At 52.6% G+C, this 22,225-nt stretch overlaps 3 protein-coding genes across 7 annotated transcripts in view; 2 read left to right on the top strand and 1 right to left on the bottom strand.

Moving 5' to 3' along the window:
• Positions 1 to 7,430, top strand: part of LOC102444944 (E3 ubiquitin-protein ligase TRIM39-like) — a 34,409-nt gene extending 26,979 nt beyond the window's left edge. The window contains exons 12-14 of the mRNA XM_075918098.1: positions 25 to 152; positions 926 to 958; positions 6,677 to 7,430. Of these exons, the coding sequence (XP_075774213.1) occupies positions 25 to 152; positions 926 to 958; positions 6,677 to 7,242 (727 nt within the window). The 3' untranslated portion in view covers positions 7,243 to 7,430. The remainder of the gene's footprint in view (positions 1 to 24; positions 153 to 925; positions 959 to 6,676) is intronic.
• Positions 7,431 to 10,804: 3,374 nt separating this feature from the next.
• Positions 10,805 to 18,721, top strand: LOC102446492 (butyrophilin subfamily 2 member A2-like). 2 transcript variants are annotated; one of them, XM_075918085.1, is made up of 4 exons: positions 10,805 to 11,399; positions 12,662 to 12,765; positions 13,701 to 13,723; positions 16,414 to 18,721. In XM_075918085.1, coding segments are annotated over exons 2-4 (576 nt in total). In that variant the 5' UTR covers positions 10,805 to 11,399; positions 12,662 to 12,763; the 3' UTR covers positions 16,965 to 18,721. The 2 variants fall into 2 exon arrangements, with proteins under 2 accessions (XP_075774200.1, XP_075774199.1); XM_075918084.1 differs by having other exon boundaries at positions 10,806 to 11,399; positions 12,596 to 12,765.
• A 146-nt stretch (positions 18,722 to 18,867) lies between these two features.
• LOC142825917 (C-type lectin domain family 2 member D-like) overlaps positions 18,868 to 22,225 on the bottom strand; it is a 111,980-nt gene continuing 108,622 nt past the window's right edge. For all 4 annotated transcript variants that reach the window (XM_075918082.1, XM_075918080.1, XM_075918081.1 and 1 more), the window contains one exon: positions 18,868 to 21,963. In XM_075918082.1, coding sequence (XP_075774197.1) covers positions 21,801 to 21,963 — 163 coding nt within the window. In that variant the 3' untranslated portion in view covers positions 18,868 to 21,800. The remainder of the gene's footprint in view (positions 21,964 to 22,225) is intronic.

The raw sequence follows: 22,225 nt of genomic DNA, 5'->3' as shown, positions 1-22,225 counted from the left end.
TAACACTGGGCGGTTCTTCTGCAGGTGCGAGAGGGAGAAGTTTCAGAACCCTGTGGTGTTTTCTTCTGAACTGAAATGGAAAGTCTGGGAATCGTCTCAAAGAAATGGATCCCTGGACGTCGTCATGAAAATCGTCGTGAAAACATTCAGAGGTAATTAACTGTCACTTTGAGAATGTTCTCACATATACTATACTGAGAGGTCCTGTCGCACCGCAGAGGCTAACCAATATATATAATATCACGAGCTTTCATGGGCAAAATCCTCTTCTTCAGGTGAGTGGAGCAAGAGGCACAAACACCCCAACATTTAAAGCAGAAAAAGAGGGAAGAGGAAAATCCTGCGAATGATAGTGTCCATGCTAAATGAACTAAAGGCTATGTGTAGACTACATTCTATTTTCGAAAGAGGATATGTGTATTCCACAGGAATTTGTATATCTTCTTCGGATCTCACTTTCGAAAGTAGAGCTTTCAAAAGAGGAAGTAGACTGGATGTGTTTTTTTTCGGGAACAAAACCCTTTTTGGAAAAAATCTCTCTTCCTTAAAAAATGAAGTTTCAAAAAAAGAGTTCTTTTCCCGAAAAAAACCCCTGCATCCAGACTACTTTAACATTCAAAAGTGGAGCTTTCGAAAGTGAGATCAGAAGAAGATATGCAAAGAGAAATTCCTCTGCTTAGCCCAGAGGACCCTGGAATGCAGGGCCAATGGTTAGGACCCTGTGTGCGGCGCCTGGGACAGAGCCATGGGCAAGAGTCAGTACTTCACCTGCAGGATCATAGGCTCAGGCAGGGCCCTGGGTGTGGTCCGGTGGGAGTTGGGACCCTGGGGTTTTCTTTTCACTTTGTTTTTGTGCTAGAACATTAACAAGTTACTCTGCTCACACACACGACACTGAATCTTTTTCACTCGTTTCTTCCTTTAGACATGCTGGCGTCTAGAGAGCAGCTGAACAAAGGTAAATTTCTGGGCTCAGAGGGGGAGTGAAAGCTTTCCTATGAAGTACAGTGGTGTATCGACAGCACCACAGCTCAGGTTTTCTTTCCGTTTTGCACGTGATGGGCGCTGATGCCCTGTTAGCAGTGGCTACACAGATCTTTCCTGAAACGAGAGAAGTTGATTCTTTTCTGTCAAAAGTGAGAATTTTTTAATATTTGTTGGGGTAACCAGAGGGGCTGGGGCAGAAGGGTGGGGCGGGGGGGAGCAGTGGATCCCCAAGGAAATAAAAAATGTAGGGAATAATATCGGACACACTGAGTGTAGGTGCACCCAGCCCAGAGACGCTACGCCTAGCTCCAGCTGTGCTGGAGCAAGCTTCCCGGGCTGAGCGCAGGGCAGCCGGGTGGGAGTGAAGAGAAGCCGCTTCTCTTTGCTCCAGCCCGGCTGCCCTGCAGTCAGCCTGGAGGGAGTGCAGGACGGAGGCTTCCCTCCTTGGCTGGTGTAGGGGACTCCCTGCTCCCGAACTTTGTTCCCTCTCCCCTGCCCCAAACCTGTCCCCTGCCCTCCTGGCCCCGTGTTCCCACTCCCTTGCCCCCCCCCCCGCCCTGCTGCAGAAACCTGCCCCCCTCTGCAGAAACCTGCCCCCCGGCACCCTGCCGCCCCCTGGATAAACCAGTTCCCTCTGGCACCCTGTCCCCTACTGCAGAAACCTGTCCCCCTGCTCCCCTCTGCAGAACCCTGTCCCCCCAGCACCCTGTCCCCTGCTGCAGAAACCTGTTCTTCTAGCACCCTGCCCCCTCTCTCCTGCCCCCACTGGCACCCTGTTCCCTGCCCCAAAACCCACTAGCACCCCTCCCCAGTACTGTGTCCCCTGCTCCCGAATGACTTTTCTGTGGGTCAGAGACCCCTGACTCAAGGCAGGTTCCCTGCCATTCTCATAAATAAAGACAATGCAGAAACTTTTTGTGTTTGACACAGTATTCTATTTAAAAATGAAGCCTGGCCAACAAACCCCCAATTGGGGCCCAGCCCCCATCTGGCCACAACCACTCCTGCACTCCCCCTTCCCCAGACCCTACATCTGAGCCTATCAAACACTGGAACCCCCTGCCCTGAGCCCCTCACATACCCCAACCCAAATTCCTGCACCCTCACATCCACAAGCCTGTGGCTTGCTTAGTATCCCAACACTGCCTGGCCTGGAGGCCCCTCCCTAAGCCAGTGTCCCCTTCTCCACCTCCTCCTCCATCCAGATTTCCTCCCGGAGCTTGTACCTCTCACCCCTTCCCACACCCAAATCCCTCATTCCCACCCCAGAGCCTACACATCCTGTCTCAACCCAGCGGGGGTCTGGCTAGACGGCAGGAGTTTTTCAGGATTCCGGAGATATCCCAGAAAAACTCTTCTGCATCCAGGGTTGCATTTGTTCTTCCACTTTTTTTAGTGGCAGAGCAAACATGATCTTTGGTCACCCCTATATTCCTCTTTCCACGAGGAATAAGGGGGCTTCCAAAAGAAGGGGTTTTTTTCTGACATTTGGTCCAGTTTAGACAGGCCAAATGTTGGACAAACCTCTTCCTACAGTATCCGAGGGGTACTGACGAAGTGGGTCTTTGCCCACGAAAGCTTATGCTCCTACACTTCAGTTAGTCTATAAGGTGCCACAGGACTCCTCGTCCCCTCTTCCTACAGAAGATTAAAAAAAAAAAAAGCAGCAGTATAAGGATTGGGGATAGTAAGTGATGGAGAGGAGGAGAATAGAGAGGGCGGGGCTTCAAGGAAGGGGCGGGGCGGTAGATCTTGGCTTGGTCTGTCATTTAAAAAGTGATCTTGGGTGTAAAAAGGTTGGAGACCACTGAGTCAGGGGTTAACCTGGTGAGCACTGACTTAACCAAAACATACATTAGATTATATAGGCAACAGATAGGCGGAGGGGAAGTGATTTGATATGTCTAGCGGTGGAAATGAGATGTGCACATAAGCAAATGAACTATGAAGGTTACACTTTCCCAATTAAACATATTATCTCTAATACAAATAATTATTCCTAACAAGCTAAATAAGCCAACATAAACAAAGGCATGTTGATGGTCATTTTGTTGGCCGGAAATATAATGTGTCTCCCGTGGGGGTGGTATTGCCTTGGCGCGATCTTTGGGATCCAAGCTTATTTTCTAGGAATAAAACAAACAATGAAAAACAATCCCGTGTGGTTGTTTGGTACCGGCGTTTATCAAAGTGAGGCCCTTTGGAATGTGGTTGCCAGGATGACCAGGGTCAAGTTAACTGCTGTCTGTGTGCTTCCCAGGCCTGGCCTTAATAATTTAGGATTTGAGTTGTCAGTTCTCAGCAAGATACCATGGACTGCCTCAGTTTACCGCTACAAAAAAGTTTAAAAATGATCCTTTTTGGGAAATCAGAGAGTCCATCTCATCTCGTTTGCAGAACTCTTCACGCACAAGCATCACACCCCCCAGCCACATTATTACACTAGCAAATGCACGAGCGGTACAATTGAGAAGAGGGAAATTCAGCACACAATAATTGACAGTTCTGTTTTATGTCAAAAGAAAAAATATTAAAAATGTCAGAAATGAGACAGGCAGGCATCACAAATTAGCACAGTAGCCCGCTCTCATGATTTGAATGTGAGATGTGATTTCTGAGTAACATGAAGACTTACTCATGACCTCGCGATAGAACTTTCCAGTGTCGGGGGCGAAGGTTTCAGCTGCAGTTGAAAACTAAATCCTGACATTTCAGTTCTAAAAGTGAGGCTTCATTTTACATAGAAATCCTGCCAGCTGCTGTGGGTGTGGCTGGCATTCCCATTGTCAGCTCCCCTAGGCTATGTCTACACTGCAGGCTTCTTGCGCAAGAACCTTTTCGCAGAAGAGATCTTCCGCAGAAAGTTCTTGTGCAAGAGTGCACCCATGCTGCAAAAGCCCATTGAAAAAGTAAAGAGCTTTTGTGCAAGAGAACATCACACTGCATGGACACTCTTGCACAAGAAAGCTCTGAGGGCCATTCTGTTAATGACAATCAGAGTACCTGGGCTTTTTTGTGTGAAAGAAACTCCTGTTTGCCGTCCACACACACCTTTTTGAACAAGAGCTCTTGCACAAAAACTCTGCTTCCTCGTAGAAAGAGGAATAACTCTTGCACAAGAAGCCCTCTCTTCTTCCAATTTACTGTAGATTTTCTTGTGCAAAAACGCGTTTGAGGTGTGGCTGCTCCATGAGATTTTGCACAAAGACATCTGGTTTTGCTCAGAAACTCTGCAGTGTAGTGTTGCTGCTCTCCTGGCACTATGAGAAGCAGAAAAGGAGACCCCACCGTAGCCCGGAGGCCTGGGGAAGATGAAGCATCCTAAGGCTACGTCTACACTGCACACTTATTTTGGATTAAGCTATTCTGGAAGAAATACTCCAAAATAGCTTATTTCAAAATAGTGCATCTAGGCTACAGGGAAGCCTCAAAATGAGTCGGAGGCAGGCTCCCCTAATGGGGAAGTGCTACCTCGCTTTAGAGCCCCAGGAATCACTGGGGAGCAATGACTTTGAATGGCCCTGGGGGGGAGTTATTTTGAAATAGCTGCAGTGGAGCGTCCACATGACCGCTAGTCTGGAATAGCCTTTCAGAAGAGGTCTTATTCCTGTGGAACGAGGTTTACAAATGCCACAATAAGCCACCCATTATTTTGATATTATTTTGAAATAACGGGTCGGCTGTGCAGACGCTCGCAGTGTTATTTCGGAGTAACGGGCGTTTCTCCAAAATAACGTGCTGTGTAGACAGACCCGAACTGGAGCAGAGATGAGGCTGGGGGGCTTTATTATGGCCCCGGGGCTGAGGAGGGCGTGAAGCAAGAGGGGGCTGACGGGCTGGGGCGGCTGTACGGATGGTGGGTTCTGAGCAGATCAGGTGAGAGCCGGGTGGGTATTTTACATCCTAGACATGCACTGAACTGGCAGGGTAGTGATGATGAGGGTTGGGTGAGGATAGAGGGGTCACCTGTAGGGATGTTACCGGTTACAGTTAACTGGTGGGGGATGGTGCAGCCCCGACCAGCTCCGCTGTGCAGGGTGTGACGACGTGCTGGGGAGCCCCCGATGCAGCACCCCATCCACCAGATGTGACTCTCAGCCGGCCAGTAGAGTAGGAAGTGTATTGGTTTTCAGAGACACAGGCAATGTCAGCAGGGTACACTGAGAACAGACAGCCTTATCCATCCTGGGGCGTAGGGGTTCGGGGGCTCCCCACCCCCATCCTGGCTTTAGTCTGCCTTGCTCATCTCCCTCAGCCCAGACTGTCCTTCTCCCAGGCCCTGGTCACTCACTCCCCCCAGGCAGCCACATCCCTTCCTGTCTTCAAACTCCTTCCCCTGGCCAGGTGTGGTTGCTGACTGACTGTCTACCTGCCTTGGCTCAGGAGCCCTCCATCCCCCACTGGGCCCAGCACAGAGTCCCTACAGAGCAGCCTAGCATCACAACCCCCTCTCCTCACACTCATGTAACCAGTTAACCAATTAAAGGGTATTTTACATCCTAGACATGCGCTGACCTGGCAGGGTGACGGTGATGGGGGTTGGGTGGGGAGAGAACTGATGCGGGAACGGACGGCAGGGTTAATTACTGGGGAGACAGGCAGATGCGAGGGTGAGAGCTGCCGTCACAGGATCCAAAAGCACCTTATCTGCTATGGGTGGCAGAACGGACAACACTAATTGTCACATGCCGACGCACTGGGGAGGGGGCAGTGCAAGGAGCAAGAGCCTGAAAACTCAGTGTCATTTCTGTGTAAAATGCTTGTGTCTTGGGCAAGTCTCAGGAGACTGAGCTCCGGAAGGTGGCAATTTTGTGTTAGCCGGTCTGTAGCTGTGGGGCCTGGAAAGTCCCCAATAGAGCGGCATGAGATGAGCTGATCTACAGTAAGTGCGCGGTGCCCTCCTCAGCCACCCAGGCACGGAGGCCAGCGCTGGCTCTGGGGGAGCCGTGTTTCTGTTCCCCGCTAGCTCTGGCCTTTAGGAGGGAGGGGCTGGGCACCGGGAGGGGCCTGTGAAAATGGGTCTCATTGCAGAAGGGGACTTTGGATTCTCTGTGACCTGCCGGGATCTTCCCACGGTGCCAGGGTCTCTGCTCACGTCTGGGTGGGGAGAGAGGAGCATGTGGGGAAGACGCCCTGGGCCTGATTGTCAGGCCCTTGTTTGCTGCAAAGGGGCCTTAACGTGCCTGGGAACAGAGCAGAGAAAGCGCCCCCCAGTCAGTGCCCTGGGCGTCCGGGCGCTGCAGGGATCCTGTTCCCAGCAGTTGGTGCAGCAGTGGGCTGGGGCCAGGCCGGGAGTCCTGCACTAGGGCTGCTCTCTGCTCTGCCCCCTGAGCTCCTGAACGTCACACTCGGGGTCAGGGGAATAAAGGAAGGACAAAGGAGGCTTCAAATCGCTTCCCTCTGCCCCCCCCGTCTCTCCCCCAGGCCCGAGAATGGAGGGGCTGTGAGTCTGCCAGTCAGACTGTGGGGTGGGGGCCTGTCTCAGCAGAGCTGATCCTGCCCCTGGTCTGGGTGAGTCCCCCGGCGCGGGGCTGAGCTCTCAGCGCTGCTCCCAGGACAGAGCGGGGAGAAGCCTGGAGGGGGGAGATGCCTGAGTCACTCCCCAGCTGGGGCAGGTTCTGTCCCAGGCAGGATCGGACCCTCCCCAGGGCCGGGCTCTGCCCCTCACGCTCGGATTCTCTCTCCCCAGCCGACATGACTCTGGATCCAGACACGGCCCATCCCTTGCTCGTCCTGTCGGAGGATCAGAGACGTGTGACATGGGAACGCAGACGGCAGCGAGTGCCCGACACCCCGGAGAGATTCGACACTGAGCTCTGTGTGCTGGGCCGGGAGGGATTCACCTCGGGGAGACATTACTGGGAGGTGGAGGTGGAGGGAGGGAGAATCTGGGCTGTGGGGGTGGCCAGGGAGCCTGTGAGCAGGAAGGGAGGGGTCGACTTTAGCCCTGAGCAGGGGGTCTGGGCTGTGCAGGGCAGAGGAGATCAGTGCTGGGCTTGCATATCCCCTGGGAAGCGCATCGACTTGCCCCAGGGCCAGGCCCCCCACAGGGTCCGGGTGTATCTGGACTGCGAAGGGGGGCGGGTGGCATTTTACGATGCTGGTAGCGGGGAATCGATCTTCACGTTCCCGCCGGCCCCTTTCGCCGGGGAGAGAATCTGCCCGATCCTCCGCTGTGTGGGGAACAAGATTTCCCTTTGCACTCACCCACCCAGATCTCCCTGTGCCCCTGAGGTGCCCCCTCCCCCCTCATGAAACGGGCTCCTCTGACCCCCTCCCCCCTCATCTCTATGACCCTAGAGAACTCTGCCCCCCAGCCCCTCCCCCCAGTCCCGGCTGGAGGGGGAGAGATGCTCTGGCCACAGCTCTATGGCTGGGGAGCTCAGTGGGTGGCTCTAGGCTGGGTCTCTAGGCTCCTTGGAGGCCAACCCTGGAGCGGGAGGGCAGGTCCCACCAAGGAAGAGCAGAGTCACCTGTGGGGGGGACCAGGGAGAGACCCCTCAGTGGGGAGAGGGGCGCAGTGGGAGGCCAGAGTGAATGGGGGGGAGGGAGGCAGAGCTGGGGGAAGTCTGGCTACAGAGGTGGGAAGAGCAGCCCAGGGAGAATTAAAATCGTTTTAGCCACACGCAGCCGATACGTATTTAAATACAACGGTTCATGTGTGCAAGGAACAAAGCTGGGAATTTTGAAAAGAACCAGGCCCTTAACATATTTAAAAAGTAGACGCGCTGCAGGAAAGATCGGGAGTGAGCTAGGACAGCTGAATTCCAGCTCACTCCTGGTACCCCTGCCACTCCCGCTGCTCTTCATTCTTTTAAATGTATGAAGAGCCGGGAGACGCTCCTCGAGATGCACCGAACAAAAACCGAAATGCCCAGCCTCCGTCACAGCAGAGTTGTTTTCATGGGGTTCAAACTGCACAAAACTGATCATATTTGTTCTACATGTAACTCGTTTTTCTTAATTTTGTAGAAATCTCCTTGATGTTGCAGTAATAAGTTTATTGTATTTTAATTCTCTCCCACACTGGTTCTTGTTAAATGGGGCTTAATGCATGCTGTCGCTGGTGTGTGGTCATGTTCTAAATGTTGCCTGCAGTAGAATTGTGGGTGTCAATAAAAAGGTCCGTATTTCCTCTGACATGTTTGCAGATCAAAGTCTGAATAACGGTGCAAACCTCAGAGCTAGTTGAATTATTTAGAGTAAATCCTGCTCTGTACCTGTTCCAGGCCTGCTTTTCAGGGGGGCTGAGTTCAATTCGTTATTTATCCATTCACAGCCGGGCGTTTTGCAATGAAGCCCCAACTATTGTGATTTATTGCACAATCCCAAACTGTTCCCCATGCTGGAAGCCCCAGATATCCTCTGCCCAGCCACGAAATCCTGCAGCTTCCCCTCGCCAGCCACTTGCTCACCAACAGCCACGTTGCAGACACCGATCAGTGAAAACCTGCCATTCTGTCTAATTGCACGAACCCGACCAGCCCTGCCCTGCCCTGAGAGCCAGCCCCTGCCCCGCCCCTTCTCTGAGGCCCCGCCCCCTCTTGTTCCAGCTCAATCTCACCTACCCTCACTCGCTTCCTCTGGGCTGGGGCAGGGGGCTGGGGTGTGGGAGGGGGTTTGAACTCTGAGCTAGGGCCAGAAACAAGGAGTTCTTCTTCCACTTATGGGGGGTGCTGGGCTTGCCTCAGCGCTGCAGACGGAAGCTTTTGATGAGCAGTGTTCGGCCAGACCACGCATGTGCCACGGGCTCGCGGCTTTCGTGCTCTTTTCTGTGTCGCGCGGTCCGGCCTCCTGCCAGTTCCTCTTCACCGCCTCAGGCTGCAGACGCTTGGAACCACGCTCCTTACCTCACTCACTGAACTAGACTCCTTCTCGTTCCCCCCTCCCCCGTACATACAATCCTATTTTTCTCTCTTTTCCTTGTTTTTCTCCTTATTTAAAAAAAAAAAAAAAAAAAGACAGAACTATCGGGAGTAAGAAGAGAAACCGCTCTTACCTCCCGCCTCTCAGCTGTTCTCCCGTCAACTCCGCTGTACATAGTTGCTTTCACCTTAAAAAAAAAAAAAAGTAAAAAGAGAAAAGGAACAAAGACGACAGAACAGAGACATTATCACCAAGTTACCAACATTTGAATAACTAGCTGTCTCTTTGCTACTTAAAAAAAAAAAAAAAAAAAAACCTGCCTCAGGCTGCTGGCAAAAAAAAAATGCGGCTCCTGCCTGGAGGCCACTCGGACTGCATCCGTTGCCTGGGGGAAACTCACATCCCCCGGAAGTGTGCCCATTGTACAAAACTCACTTCCAGGGCTAGAAAAGATAGAGAGAGGCGCCTTCGCATGCTCCTCTTTGACAGAGGCCTGCAATCACAGCAAGCCGACTCGGATCAGCAGCCCCACAAACGCCGGGCTTCCTCCCCCACTACAGGCCTCCAAAAGAAGGCAAGGCTGTCCCCAGCGGGATCCCTGCTAGCTGCCTTTAATGGCAGGGAAAACCAGGCAGACACACCTGGGACGTTTGGCAATGTAAAGCCACGTCCCCCTGCCTCAGCGGCTCTGAAACCGAGGCGGCCACGGGAGGCTTCCCAAACGCCGGCTCCCCGGACAGCACCAGCTCAGCCGCTTCCCTTCACTCCGGTGCAGAGCGCTGAGCCGGCTCCGAGAGCAGCCTCGGACCCGACCATCACGGCACCGGCGCCGGCACCGGCTCTGAGTCACCGCACGGTGCCGGACTACACAGCGCCGACCCGCTCTACCGCTGGCGCGGCACCAGACCAGCGCAGATATGACTACTCCTACATCAGACATCAGTGGCAGCAACACCACCAGCAACAGAGGCCCTTCGACCACCAACGCTCTCGCCAGAGGCCTCAGCGATGCTGAAACCCAAATGGCAGGACGAACATGCCTCCCAACAAGAAGCGACAGGTTTGCTGGATTGGTCGAGGGTGAGCAGACAGTCACAGGCAGCATCACGAATCGTACGACCCAGCTCTTTCACCACCGGCTGAGGCCCTTTCTACATCAATGGGCAAAAATCACTACGGACAGATGGGTCCTCGAGATTGTTCAATCTGGCTACCCTATCCCTTTCATAGCCATCCCACCAACCACCCCTCCCACCCCGTCCCTCTTCAGGGACCCCTCTCCTGAGACCCTCCTCCAACTAGAAGTCGACCGCCTTCTCTCTCTCGGTGCTATAGAGCCAGTCCCAAAGGATTTCAGGAACAGGGGCTTTTACTCACTTTATTTCCTCACCCAGAAGAGGTCCGGAGGTTGGCGCCCCATCCTAGATCTCCGCCGTTTGAACAAATAGCTCAAGAAACAACGATTCAAAATGATGACTTTAGCTGCCATAATCCCTGCCTTAGATCCACAGGCTTTCTGTAACGTGAGTCTGGGAGGAGTGTGCAACCAGGTGACACATTTTGCCTGGGAAGCTGGACAAAGCAGGAGGCAGGGGTACATGCAGGGTACATGCAGGGCTGGGACCTACGTCAGACATCAGTGGCAGCAACACCACCAGCAACAGAGGCCCTTCGACCACCAACGCTCTCGCCAGAGGCCTCAGCGATGCCGAAACCCAAATGGCAGGACGAACATGCCTCCCAACAACAAGTTTCTGAGTGTGTGAGTGAGTCTCAGCTGGCTGAGGATACATGGAGGGGGCCGTGGCTCTGAGCCCCTTTCTCCCCAAGCTGGATCGTGCTGGCTGCTTCTGGCTCCTGTGCTCACAAGTCTGTTCTACGCAGTATCCCTGTCAACTAATAAACCTTCTGTTCTGCCAGCTGGCTGTGTGTCACGTCTGGCTGGGACCAGCTGTGCGAGGTGCTGCCCTTGCAGTGTTTCTGGGCCAGCCTCCCTTTGAGTCCGAACTCAGAAGACTAACAGGCGAGAGTGAAACTGATCAAGAAAGGAACATTTGGTGTTGAACTTTCATTTCAGCTCATTTCTGAGAAGAGAAAAGGAAATTAATTTCCTCCCCTCGGTGCAGAAGCAGCCGTGGCTGCTGCGAGGGCAGGACACACGCTCCTGAGTGAACTGACTTGGTCAGTGTGTACAGATAAAGATCCCGTGTATCTGGATTGTGGGCACAATTTCTGCCAAGCCTGCATATCACAGTGGTGGCAGGGACTGAGTAGAAACTTCCGCTGTCCGGAGTGCAGAGAAACCTTCTCCCAGAGGAATTTCAAACCGAACAGACAGCTGAGGAATATTGTGGAAGCCTCCAGACCGCTGAGAATGGACTCACAAAAATAAGCCAGAAGTGGAGAGAGTGTGTGAGAAACACAAGGAGGGTTTTCAAATCTTCTGCCAAGAGGACCAAATCCCCATTTGCATGGTTTGCCACCTGTCCCAAGAACACAAAGACCACACCGTGGTTCCCATAGAGGAAGCTGCAAAGGCTTACCAGGTAAGAAACCAGCGGAAATAGCCAGGGAGGGCATTTAAATAAAATAATTGAAAAAACAGCAGATACCGTAAAAGAAGAAGTCCCTAACTGAAACATGGCGTATGAAATAAGCGTAGTCAGCTTCGGTATTGACTTCTGAGTAACTTCTGAGTAACACCACCACATAAACCACTGTCACTGATTCAGCTTTTCAGATGTTTTTATTTGTTGTACGTTTTGGGGAAGAATCACTTTCAACTGGGCAAGTCAGAGATTAGAGTCTGTTGTTTTTCACTGGGGCTATGTTTATGTCTTTTGATAGAAGGATGCAAATGAAGACATTCAAAATTGCAAATGAAGCCGGGATTACAATATCTTCATTTGCATATTTGTGGAGTCACACTGTTTCAAAATACCTTATTTCGATATAAAAAGCGCTGTTAAGATGTGGTTATTTTGAAAGAAAAACCCTTCTTTCAAAATAACCTTTATTCCTCCTAAAATGAGGTTTAACAGTTATTTCGAAAGAAGGGTTTTCTTTCAAAATAACCACATCTGAACAGCGCTTTTTATTTCAAAATCAGGTATTTTGAAATAGTGCTGGTCCACGAATATGCAAATGAAGCGTGGGATATTTTAATCCCAGCTTCATTTGCAATTTCAAATGTCTACGTTCGCATCGCTCTATCAAAAGAGGGTGCAAGTGTAGACATACCCTGGGAATGTTTAGATCGGTCTAAATGTTTCTGCTCCACAACATTTGACAGTGTTCAAAAGTGGTTGTGGGCTGCAGTGGGTTAACAGGATTGTGCTGGGAATTGGTTCGCAGTCCTGAAATATTGTCCTCAAGATAGTGTGCTATGTTTTATGCACTTTCCCCACTTTGGAACCACCTTTTCCAGGTCCTTTTTGGTGTTTAAAATACAGTTCTGGGCCAAAGCAGGCCAATCACAATGTGCACAGAACTGTCTATATCAGTACTTGCCATGAAAAGATTTGAGTTAGAAATCTGCTCTGATTTGCTTGCTCCTAGGGCATGAGGGACTAGAGAGTGCTTCAGAAACAGGATGAGTAAGCTCTTCATAAAATAACAGATGTTAAATTCTCTGGGGTTGCAATGCCATGTTTGCATCTGCATACGCACATCTTTATAAAATGTCCCACAATTCACTTTGTTCCTCTCCTCTGCTTTCCCTTTTCATACTGTGTGATTTCAGAAACAGCTAGAAACTGAGAAGCAGAAAATTGTGTCTGAGTTTGAGCAACTGTCCAACTTTCTGAAGGAACAAGAGCGACTCCTGCTGGCCCGGGGGAAGAGCTGAAGAAGGAAATTGAAAAGAGGCGGGATGAGTATGTGGCTAAACTATCAGCTCTGTTGAGGCCAAATGTGAGTATTGTGTCCAGTTCTGGGCCCCCCACCACAAAAAGGATGTGGACGCATTGAAAGAGTCCAGAGGAGGGCAACCAAAAAGATTAGGGGGCTGGAGCATATGACCTAGGGGGAGAGGCTGAGGAAGTTGGGTCTGTTTAGTCTGGGGGTTTTGATAGCAGCCTTCAACTTCCTGAGGGGAGGTTCCAAAGAGGATGGAGAGAGGCTGTTCACAGTGGTGACAGGTGGCAGAACAAGGAGCAATGGGCTCAAGTTGTGGTGGGAGAGGTCTAGATTGGATATTAGGAAAAACTATTTCACTAGGAGGGTGGTGAAGCACTGGAATGGGTTCCCTAGGGAAGTAGTGGAGTCTCCATCCCTCGAGGAGCTCTGTTCTGCCTGCCTCATTGTGCAAGGCCAAAGGGAAATCCAATAGAATTAGAAGATAACAAATTCAAATCGGAACCAATGCACACTTAGCCATACATTACCACATAGTGACTCTGTACCCCAATCCCATTGTTCTCCTCCAGCCCCGACTTCCTGTGGCCGCCAAGAAGCTCTCAGTATGGGCCTTGAGAACGGTTGAGGGAGAGCGGGGAGAGAGTTTACAGCCTGGGGATAGCATGGCCTGGGGGCAGCCTTCCCTCCTGATCCCCTGCCTTCTGCAGAAGGGGTCGTTCCCAAAGCCGTGAGTGTTCGGGAGATCTTTGTTCCGCACATCACCCGCCTGAGCCCTCTGATTCCATGTGCCCAAGGGGGTAACGCACCGAGCTAGTGAGCTCCATAGACAAAAACCTTAGGCTTAGATCCTGCACTTGCTGCCTTTTTTCATGGGAGCGAAGGCAACACATTGAATGGGTTTGTTTGTGTTAATAAATAACAAATCATTTCAATTTCACTGTGAACCTCCATCGGGGAAAACTGAATTTCCTTTTCTCTGTCTCCTCTAGGACATCACAGGCACTTTGCACAGGTAGGTGGCTCCTTCTCTCTCCCCCTTTCACTTCCCCGTGCAGGGAAGGGATTTTAGACCCACGACATGGCTCCCCGGGGTCCAGCAGGGCAGAGTGTGGGACTGGCTCCCAGCTGGAGAGTTGGAGTCGACTGGCAACTAGTCACTAAGCAATTGGTGTCTTGTTTCCTATCACACAGTGATCTCTGTCGCTGTGCCTGGCAGATACGCCCTGCACTAAGGCCTTTGGCATGTGCTTTGACTAGTAGCACTGTGGTAGTGCCCGAAGGCAAAAGGAAAATCAGGTTGGCGCTGATGCTGGGCACTGCACAGACACAGGAAGAGACGACCCTGTGCCAGTGAATTTACAGTCTAAAGAAAGAACAGGGGGCAGAGGGCGGAAGAATTTGCATAACCTCTTTTGAAAATACAACGTAGTTTAGATGTGCCCACAGAGTGGATCTGAGTTATGTCTACACAGCAAAGCTATTTCAAAATAAGGGTCGTTATTCCGAAATAACAATGTGAGCCTCTACACAGCTATTCCGTTACACGCTGACCCCAACTTGTGACATGATCGGTTCTGGGAATGGTGTCGGAAGTCGGAGGTGTTTTAACTCAAGCCTGTATTCACGACGGGCATTGTACACTGTTCTAAATGCTGGGAAGAGGACGTAAGTCGGTGGATTTTGGCCCCTTCCGCGTTTACAGAAAAGGTCATAAGTGCGGGGGGTTGTAAATAGGAGGTTTCTTGTATTTCTAAGTAATTTGAAATAACGGACGGCTTTTTCCAAAATCCGTAAACTTCATTCTACAAGGAATAATTCCTATTCTGAAATAGCTATTTCGAAATAGGGTGTGTGTAGATGCTCCATTGCTGCTATTTCAAAATAGCCCCTCACCAGGGCCATTCTAAGTTATTCATCCCGAGGGCTTCCTGGGGCTCTACATCAAGATAACCTGTCTACGTTATGAAAGCCTGCCTCAGACTCATTTTCAGGTTTCCCTGCTTATTTCAAAATAACTTTGCTGTGCAGACATACTCTCAGGGTATGTCTAAACTACATGCCTCTGTCGGCAGAGGCATGTAGATTTGTTTTTTTGGCAAAGGCAAATGAAGCCGCGATTTAAATGATCGCGGCTTCATTTACATTTACATGGCTGCCGCACTGAGCCGACAAACAGCTGATCAGCTGTTTGTCGGCTCCCGCGCTCGTCTGGACTTTCCCCCTGTCGATATCAAAGCCCTTTGTCGGCAGACTCCGGTAAACCTCATTCCACGAGGAATAACGGGGCTGCCAACAAAGGGCTTTGATGTCGACAGGGGGAACGTCCAGACTAGCGCGCGAGCCGACAAACAGCTGATTAGCTGTTTGTCAGCTCAGCGCGTCAGCCATGTAAATGTAAATGAAGCCGCGATCATTTAAATCGTGGCTTCATTTGCCTTTGCCTATGTGTCTAATCTACATGCCTCTGCCGACAGAGGCATGTAGTCTAGACACAGCCTGTGTGTCTTTGCAGTTCCCAGCACAACTAGTCGCTGGTTTTGAAATTTTTCCAGCTACAGACTAAGACAGCTCCCCTCTGAAGGTTCCTGTGTGTTACCATTTTGGATATCTGATCCATGTCCATTAATCCTTTGTCTCAGAGGCTGTCCAATTTGGCCAATATCCATGGCAGAGGGGCATGGCCAGCACTTGATGGCGTAGATTATGTTGGTGGATGTGCAGCTGAAAGGTGATGAGGTGGCTTATGTGGTTAGGTCCTGTGATGGTGTCGCTTGTATAGATGTGTGGGCAGAGTTGGCAATGAAGTTTATTCCAGGGGTAGGTTCCTGGATGAGTGTGTTTGAGGTGTGATATGTGGATGCTAAAAGGAATTTGCTTCAGGTTAGGAGGTTTGTAGGCGAGGACTGGCCTGTCCCCAAGGTCTGTGGAAGTGAGGGATGGTTTTCCAGGAGAGGTTGTAGATAGTTAATGATGCACTGGGGGGGTTAATCTGGAGCTGTAGGGGTATGTCTAGACTACAGTTTTTGTCGACAGATGTTTTGTCAACAGATACTGTCGACAAAGCTTCTGTCGACAAAGAGCGTTTAGACTGCATCCAGCTCTGTCGACAAAGCAAGCCACAAAGTGTAGACGCAGAGGACAGTGTAGATACAGTAACACCTTCTGTCAACAGAACTCTGTCAACAAAAGGCGTTATTCCTCATGGAATGACTTTCACAGATGTCAACAAAACTGCTGAGTTCTGTCGAAGTTATGTTGACAGAACTCAGTGGCTGTGTAGATGTCAACAAAAACCTGTCGTCTAGACACACTGTGGGTGATGACCAGTGGTGTACTGCTGTTTTGTTTGTTGGGCCTGTCTTGAAGAAGCTGATGCCGGGGTACTCGTCTGGCTTTGTCAATCTGTTTTTTCCACTTCCCAACATGGGTATTTAAGAATGTCTGATAGAGATGAGTCTGCCAGTCAGACTGTGGGGTGGGGGCCTGGCTCAGCAGAGCCGATCCTGCCCCTGTCCCTGGTCTGGGTGAGTCCCCCGGCACGGGGCTGAGCTCTCAGCGCGGCTCCCCGGACAAAGCGGGGGGAAGCCTGGAGGGGGGAGATGCCTGAGTCACTCCCCAGCTGGGGCAGGTTCTGTCCCGGGCAGGATCGGACCCTCCCCAGGGCCGGGCTCTGCCCCTCACGCTCGGATTCTCTCTCCCCAGCTGACGTGACTCTGGATCCAGACACGGCCCATCCCCAGCTCGTCGTGTCGGAGGATCGGAGACGTGTGAGATGGGAATGCAAATGGCAGTCACTGCCTGACACCCCGGAGAGATTTGACCCTGAGCGCTGTGTGCTGGGCCGGGAGGCCTTTACCTCGGGGAGACATTACTGGGAGGTGGAGGTGAATGTGGAGCGACAGGGACGCTGGGGCTTGGGGGTGGCCAGGGAGCCTGTGAGCAGGAAGGGGAAGGTTAGATTTAGCCCTGAGCAGGGGGTCTGGGCTGTGGAGGGCGAATGGGATCGGTGCTGGGCTCGCACAGCCCCTGGGCAAGGCACCACATTACCCCAGGGCAGGATGCCCCGCAGGGTCCGGGTGTATCTGGACTGCGAAGGGGGGCGGGTGGCATTTTACGATGCTGGTAGCGTGGAATCGATCTTCACGTTCCCGCCGGCCCCTTTCGCCGGGGAGAGACTCCGCCCGATCTTCCGCTGTCTGGGCTACAAGGATTCCGATTCATACTTACCCTGCCAGCTCTCCCTGTGCCCCTGAGGTGCCCCCTCTGCCCCCAGGAAACAGGCTCCTCTCGCCCCCTCCCCCTCCTCTCCATGACCCTGGAGGACTCTGCCCCCAGCCCCTCCCCCCAGTCTCCCACAGACAGGGCTGGCGGGGGAGAGATGCTCTGGCCACAGCCCTATGGCTGGTGCTCTAGGCTGGGTCTCTCTGCTCCTTGGAGGCCAATGCCAGAGCGGGGAGGGCAGATCCCACCAAGGAAGAGCAGAGCCTCCTGTGGGAGGGACCAGGGAGAGACCCCTCAATGGGGAGGGGAGGGGGGGAGAGAAGCACAGCGGGAGGCCGGACTGAATAGGTGGGGGGGGGGGAGGGAGGTAGAGCCGGGGGTGGTCTGGCTGCCGAGGCATGAAGAGCAACGCAAGGAGGGTGAAAATCCTTTTAGCCACACGCAGCCCATAGGTATTTAAATACAGCGGTTCGTGTGTGCGCGGGGCCAAGGCTGGAGTTTTGAAAAGAACCAAAAGTGACGTAAGACCCCTCGATTGTCAATCGAACTTGTGCTGCTAAGTGACACAGGCTGGGATTTTCCAAAGCACCAATGTCATTTGAGTGGAGATGTGAACTTGTGGGTAATTTCCATCAACTTCTTGATTAGTTGATAAGGGGGGGATCCCAGAACCGCAGCGGTGTCAGCCCCCAGCCTGGCACTCACCCCACGGCAGCTCTCCCTTTAAATGTATTAAGAGTCGCTAGGCTCTTCATACCTTTAAAAAGTAGACGCGCTGCGAGAGGGACAGGGCGTGAGCTGGGACAGCTGATTCCCGGCTCACTTCCGGTACCTCCCACCCCTACTGCGCTGCAATCAGGTTATTGTATCTGAATTCTCTCCCATGCCGGTTCTTGTTCAAGGGGGATTAATGCATGCTGTCGCTGCTGTGTGGTCATGTTATTAAAGTTGCCTGCAGTAGAATTGTGGGTGTCAATGAAAAGGTCCGTATTGTCTCTGACATAGTTGCAGATCAAAGTCTGAATAATGGGGTAAACCTTGGAGCTAGTTGAATTCTATAGTGTAAATCCTGCGCTGTACCTGTCCCAGGCCTGCTTTTCAGGGGGGCTGAGTTCAATTCATTATGTATCCATTCACAGCCGAGCGTGTTGCAATGAAGCCCCAACTATTATGATTTATTGCACAATCCCAAACTGTTCTCCAGTGCCAGAAGCCCCCAATGTCCTCTGCCCAGCCAGCAAATCCCGCAACTTTCCCTCGCCAGCCACTTGCTCACCAACAGCCACTTCGCAGGCATCGATCGGTGAAACCCTGCTGTTCTGTTTAATTACACAAACCCCAACAGCCCTGCTGTCATGATCATAAGGGTTAGCCAGCAGCCGGGGAACTAAGGGGTTAACCGTACCTAAGTCAGGTAGATTCAGCCAATAGGAATGTGGGTAGGAATTTCAAACTGGGACAAAGGAATTTTGGGTTTATCCCTCCTTTGTCTCTGGCAGTTTTGCTTGGGTTACTGAGAGAGACAGACAGAATGTCTCCCTCCAAGAACAGGCTCTTCGCGCTTCTGTAAGTCGAGTAAAGTCTAGATAAATCCGCTAGGTTTTATAGTTTGGGAAATGGGATCTGACGTCTGTGCTTTTAAAAATGTTTTTGCTTTCCTTTGTAACTAAGTTCTAGGCCCATGGAGGAGTTTCCCCATGAGTATGAATGTGTAACTTTTCCATCTAGTCAATATGCTTGCAACGGGAATACGGTGGTGTTAATAAACGTTCTCTCTCTTTTCTTTTTATTACCCTGGTATTGGTTACTGTTTGTGTCCTGGTTTGTACTTTCGGGGTGAGATTTCCCAAGTAGTCTCTCCCTGGTTTCTTTATTATTACTTGGGTGGTGGCAGCGGATTTTATCCCCCAAATCTAAGTTAAGATTTTGGGGGGAAGCTTTATATCAAAGCCTGGTAGAGAAGGATTTGGGGGACTTCTGCTGGCCCCCACTTCTGCATTTATCATGCCAGAGTGGAAAACCTTGACACCTGCCCTGCCCTGCCCTGAGAACAAGCCCCTGCCCCGCCCCTTCTCTGAGGCCCCGCCCCCACTCGCTCCAGATACTCTGTCACTCAATCTCACCCACCCTCATCACTCACTTCCCCGGGCTGGGGCATGGGAGGGGGTGTGGGCTCTGGGCTGGGGCCAGAAATGAGGGGTTCAGGGGGTAGGGTGGGGTAAGGGCTCAGCTGGGGGTGCAAGGTCTGGGCAGGGCTGGGGACGAAGGGTTTGCTGTGCAGGGTGGGGCTCTGTGCTGGTGCAGGGGTTTGGAGGGCGGGAGAGGCTGCCAGCCGTGGGAGGGGGTCAGGTCTAGAGTAGTGGGGCAGACGGGGAGCAGAGGGCAGGAGGGGGCCCAGGTCTAGGATAGGAGTGGGGGGAGGGGGTGTGGCGTGCAGGGTCTGGAGGGGAGTTTGGGTGTGGGAGCGTTTTCTGACCGGAGGCAAGGGGTTGGGGTGCTCAAGGGGACTCTGTTGAGGGCTAGGGGTTGGGGTGCAGGGCCTGGGAGAGTTGAATAGCAGAAGGGGGCGTTTGGGATACGGGCTCTGCCTGGGGGCTGCTTACCTCAGGTGGTTCCTAGTCAGCAGTGCGGTGGGGCTGAGGGGGGCTCCCTTTCTGCCCTGGCTCCGTGCTGCTCTCAGAAGGAGCTGCCATGTCTGGCCCCTAAGCAGAGGCAGGGCCAGGTGACACAAGGTGCACAGGGTTCCTCGCAAGAGCGTGTCTGCTTTTCCGTGAAAAAAAGCAGAAGAGGAAACGTGTTCTGTGGACGTGGTGGGGTTTTTTGTGGGACGCCTCCGGTCTACAGGTCACCACCTCTCCCAGTGCGAGCAGAGACTTGGGGTGAACTCGGCTTTCTCAACCAAAAGTCTGACCCGAGTTGGGATGTTGTGATGGCGCACACCCGGCGAGGCAGTCTGCCCAGGGCAAGGCTGCCCTGAATTTGACATCTCCGGCTTCCATCTGTGAGCGACAGCTGCCAAGGCAGGTAAAGGATTCGACATTTTCCACTTCGTCTTTGGCAACATCTACTGTCCTTGCTGAGGGTGGTTCACCGGGGACTGGCTGGTGGAGACCTTTTATTTTTTTTCCTGATGCACAAACTGCTGCTCCCCAGCCAGTGCCACTGAATTTCCAGAGGGTCGCTCAGGCAGCAGGATCCTATTTAAATGGCTCCCGGCTCCCAGCCCCAGTGCTACCCTGGGGTCACACCCATGAGCCCTTTAAAGAGCTGCAGCAACCCTGGGTGGCTGCCAGGCACCGCAGTAGCAGCTGGGCTAAGAGCAGCGAGCCCTTTGCTGTGTTGTTAATTCAAAGCCCCAACCCCAGACAGCTCTGGGAGGAGGCTGGTCCCCTCTGGCATAGAACCCCACTTCTGGAGGAAGAGCAAGCCCGTGACCACATCCCACTATTCATTAAGTGGCCCTCCAGCAAAAATTCTGGCCCACCCCTGCGTTAAGGGCTGATTGGGTTGCTGCTGAGCCCAGGGAATTGATTGACAGGCCAGGCCAGCCCCTCTGGCCCTGCATCCAAGGGCATCATCTGTCTGGGGATGTGGGTGTGGGGCTGGGCAGGTGTTTGCTTCTTGCTTTCCCTTTGTGGCTTCCCCGGGGCCTGGGGCCTTTGCAGGGGAGCTGGGTGTGCGGGACCCTCCTCCTATAGGCCAGGGCTTGCCAGCAAGGGAATGTCCCTGGAGACCCCCAGGCTCTGGCCTGGCTGGGGAAGTGTTGGGAGTGGGATGCAGACACTGCTGTTCCTGGGTTGCTGCCGGGTGGGAGCCTTAGCTAAGATTTTGAGCATCTAATTTCAGAAGTTCCATATTCGATCCCCTACCCCCATTTCATCTTATTGCAGAAGTTCGTGCCGTTTCCCTCTGTGACCAGTAGGCAGCGCTGCACTGCAAGGCGCAGCTGAGAGAGGGAGGTGAGGTAGCCGCTGAGGTGCTTTTCCGTTAAAAGCATTTTCAGAAAAACATGCCAGTGTAGACGTAGCCCCTGAGTATCTGCCCCTGGTAGGAGGCCCCATGGACAACCCAGAACATGCGGGATGGACTGTATCTCCTGGCTGGCTGGGAATGCTTGCGTGTCCCCCAGGAGTTGGAACCTACTGTGGGGAAAAGGGAGACCTGGTCCCAGAAATACCCAAGGGAGGACGGAGGGGAAGGGAGCAGCTGCCCCATAGCCCAGCAATTAAAGAGGACCTGGAGTTCCTGTCCAACATTACCACAGCAGCAGCAGACACCCCTGGCCCTTTAAATCACCGCTGGAGGCCAGGCCAGCTCGTGCCATGCGATGCTGAAGCACTGACTAGGGGAGGCTAGCCCCCAACCCCATCCCTTCCACCCCTTCTGCGGGCCTCGATCCCTCCTCCCCCACACAGATCTTGCCCAAGGTCTGTTGTAGTATGTTGGCAGCCCGGTCTAGTCCTCCTTACTCTCCATGCTGTGTCCATGACCCTCGCCAGGAAGTGAAGGAAGAAACTGGAAGACAGTAGTGTCGTCACTAGGTTCCAGAGTTAACACGCCGGTTCCATAAATGGGACTCTTTTCTGAGTCTTTGTTTCGAGCTCTGTTTGCTTTGGCAGGGTTTCTTCATAACCAAACAAGCTACAAAATAAAAGCTGAGATTCCATCTAAATAAGTTAAGCCCTTCACGTATTAAGGGTCACCAGCATGTAGTACCACCGCCACGGAGCTCTCCTGCAGTAAGTTAATGCTGTTTGCCTTGTAAAGACAGATTTCCAGCTGGGATCTGCGGTCAGAGAGGTAGGCGGGTCCACCAGAGATGACCCATGTGAAAACTGGGCACTCCCTGAAGAGGGTGCATTGGCCCTTCAAGTGATCTTCGACACTGTGTCCCCTCTGGCGGCGCTCAGCTTCCTTCGAGAGCACTCGTCCGGCCGGCTGCAGATGAAATGCATCTCCACGTAGCACCTGGCGCTGCTCACCTCACGATCATCCAAGTAGGCGCACTGCCTTTCTCCTCTGACCCGAAACCTGCAAGGAGACGTAGCGAGGGGTTACCGGCTGCCCTTCCTGCCCACGTACAGACGTGGACCAGCACCGCACAACCCAGGAGAGCTGGATTCACAGCCAGGCTTTGCTACCAAGTGTGAAACCCGGCACTGGCCACGTCTGGCTGGAAGGGTCACTGCCGGCGCCGAGCGCACCAGAATCAGGCTTGGGGAGAGCAGGAAGCAGAGGCTGCCAAGTTGCTTGCAGGTCTTTCCAGTGTGTGAAGGGACAGAGGCCTGCCAGG

Source organism: Pelodiscus sinensis, unplaced genomic scaffold, assembly GCF_049634645.1.
Source record: "Pelodiscus sinensis isolate JC-2024 unplaced genomic scaffold, ASM4963464v1 ctg68, whole genome shotgun sequence".
NCBI classification, from domain to species: domain Eukaryota; kingdom Metazoa; phylum Chordata; order Testudines; family Trionychidae; genus Pelodiscus; species Pelodiscus sinensis.
This window is presented reverse-complemented; position numbering and strand designations above follow the sequence as displayed.

Bases quoted from the DNA above. Each gene is read 5' to 3' on its own strand.
- LOC102446492 (XM_075918085.1), top strand. The intron at 13,724-16,413 runs GTAGGTGGCTCC...CTCTCTCCCCAG, and splicing joins ATCACAGGCACTTTGCACAG to CTGACGTGACTCTGGATCCA.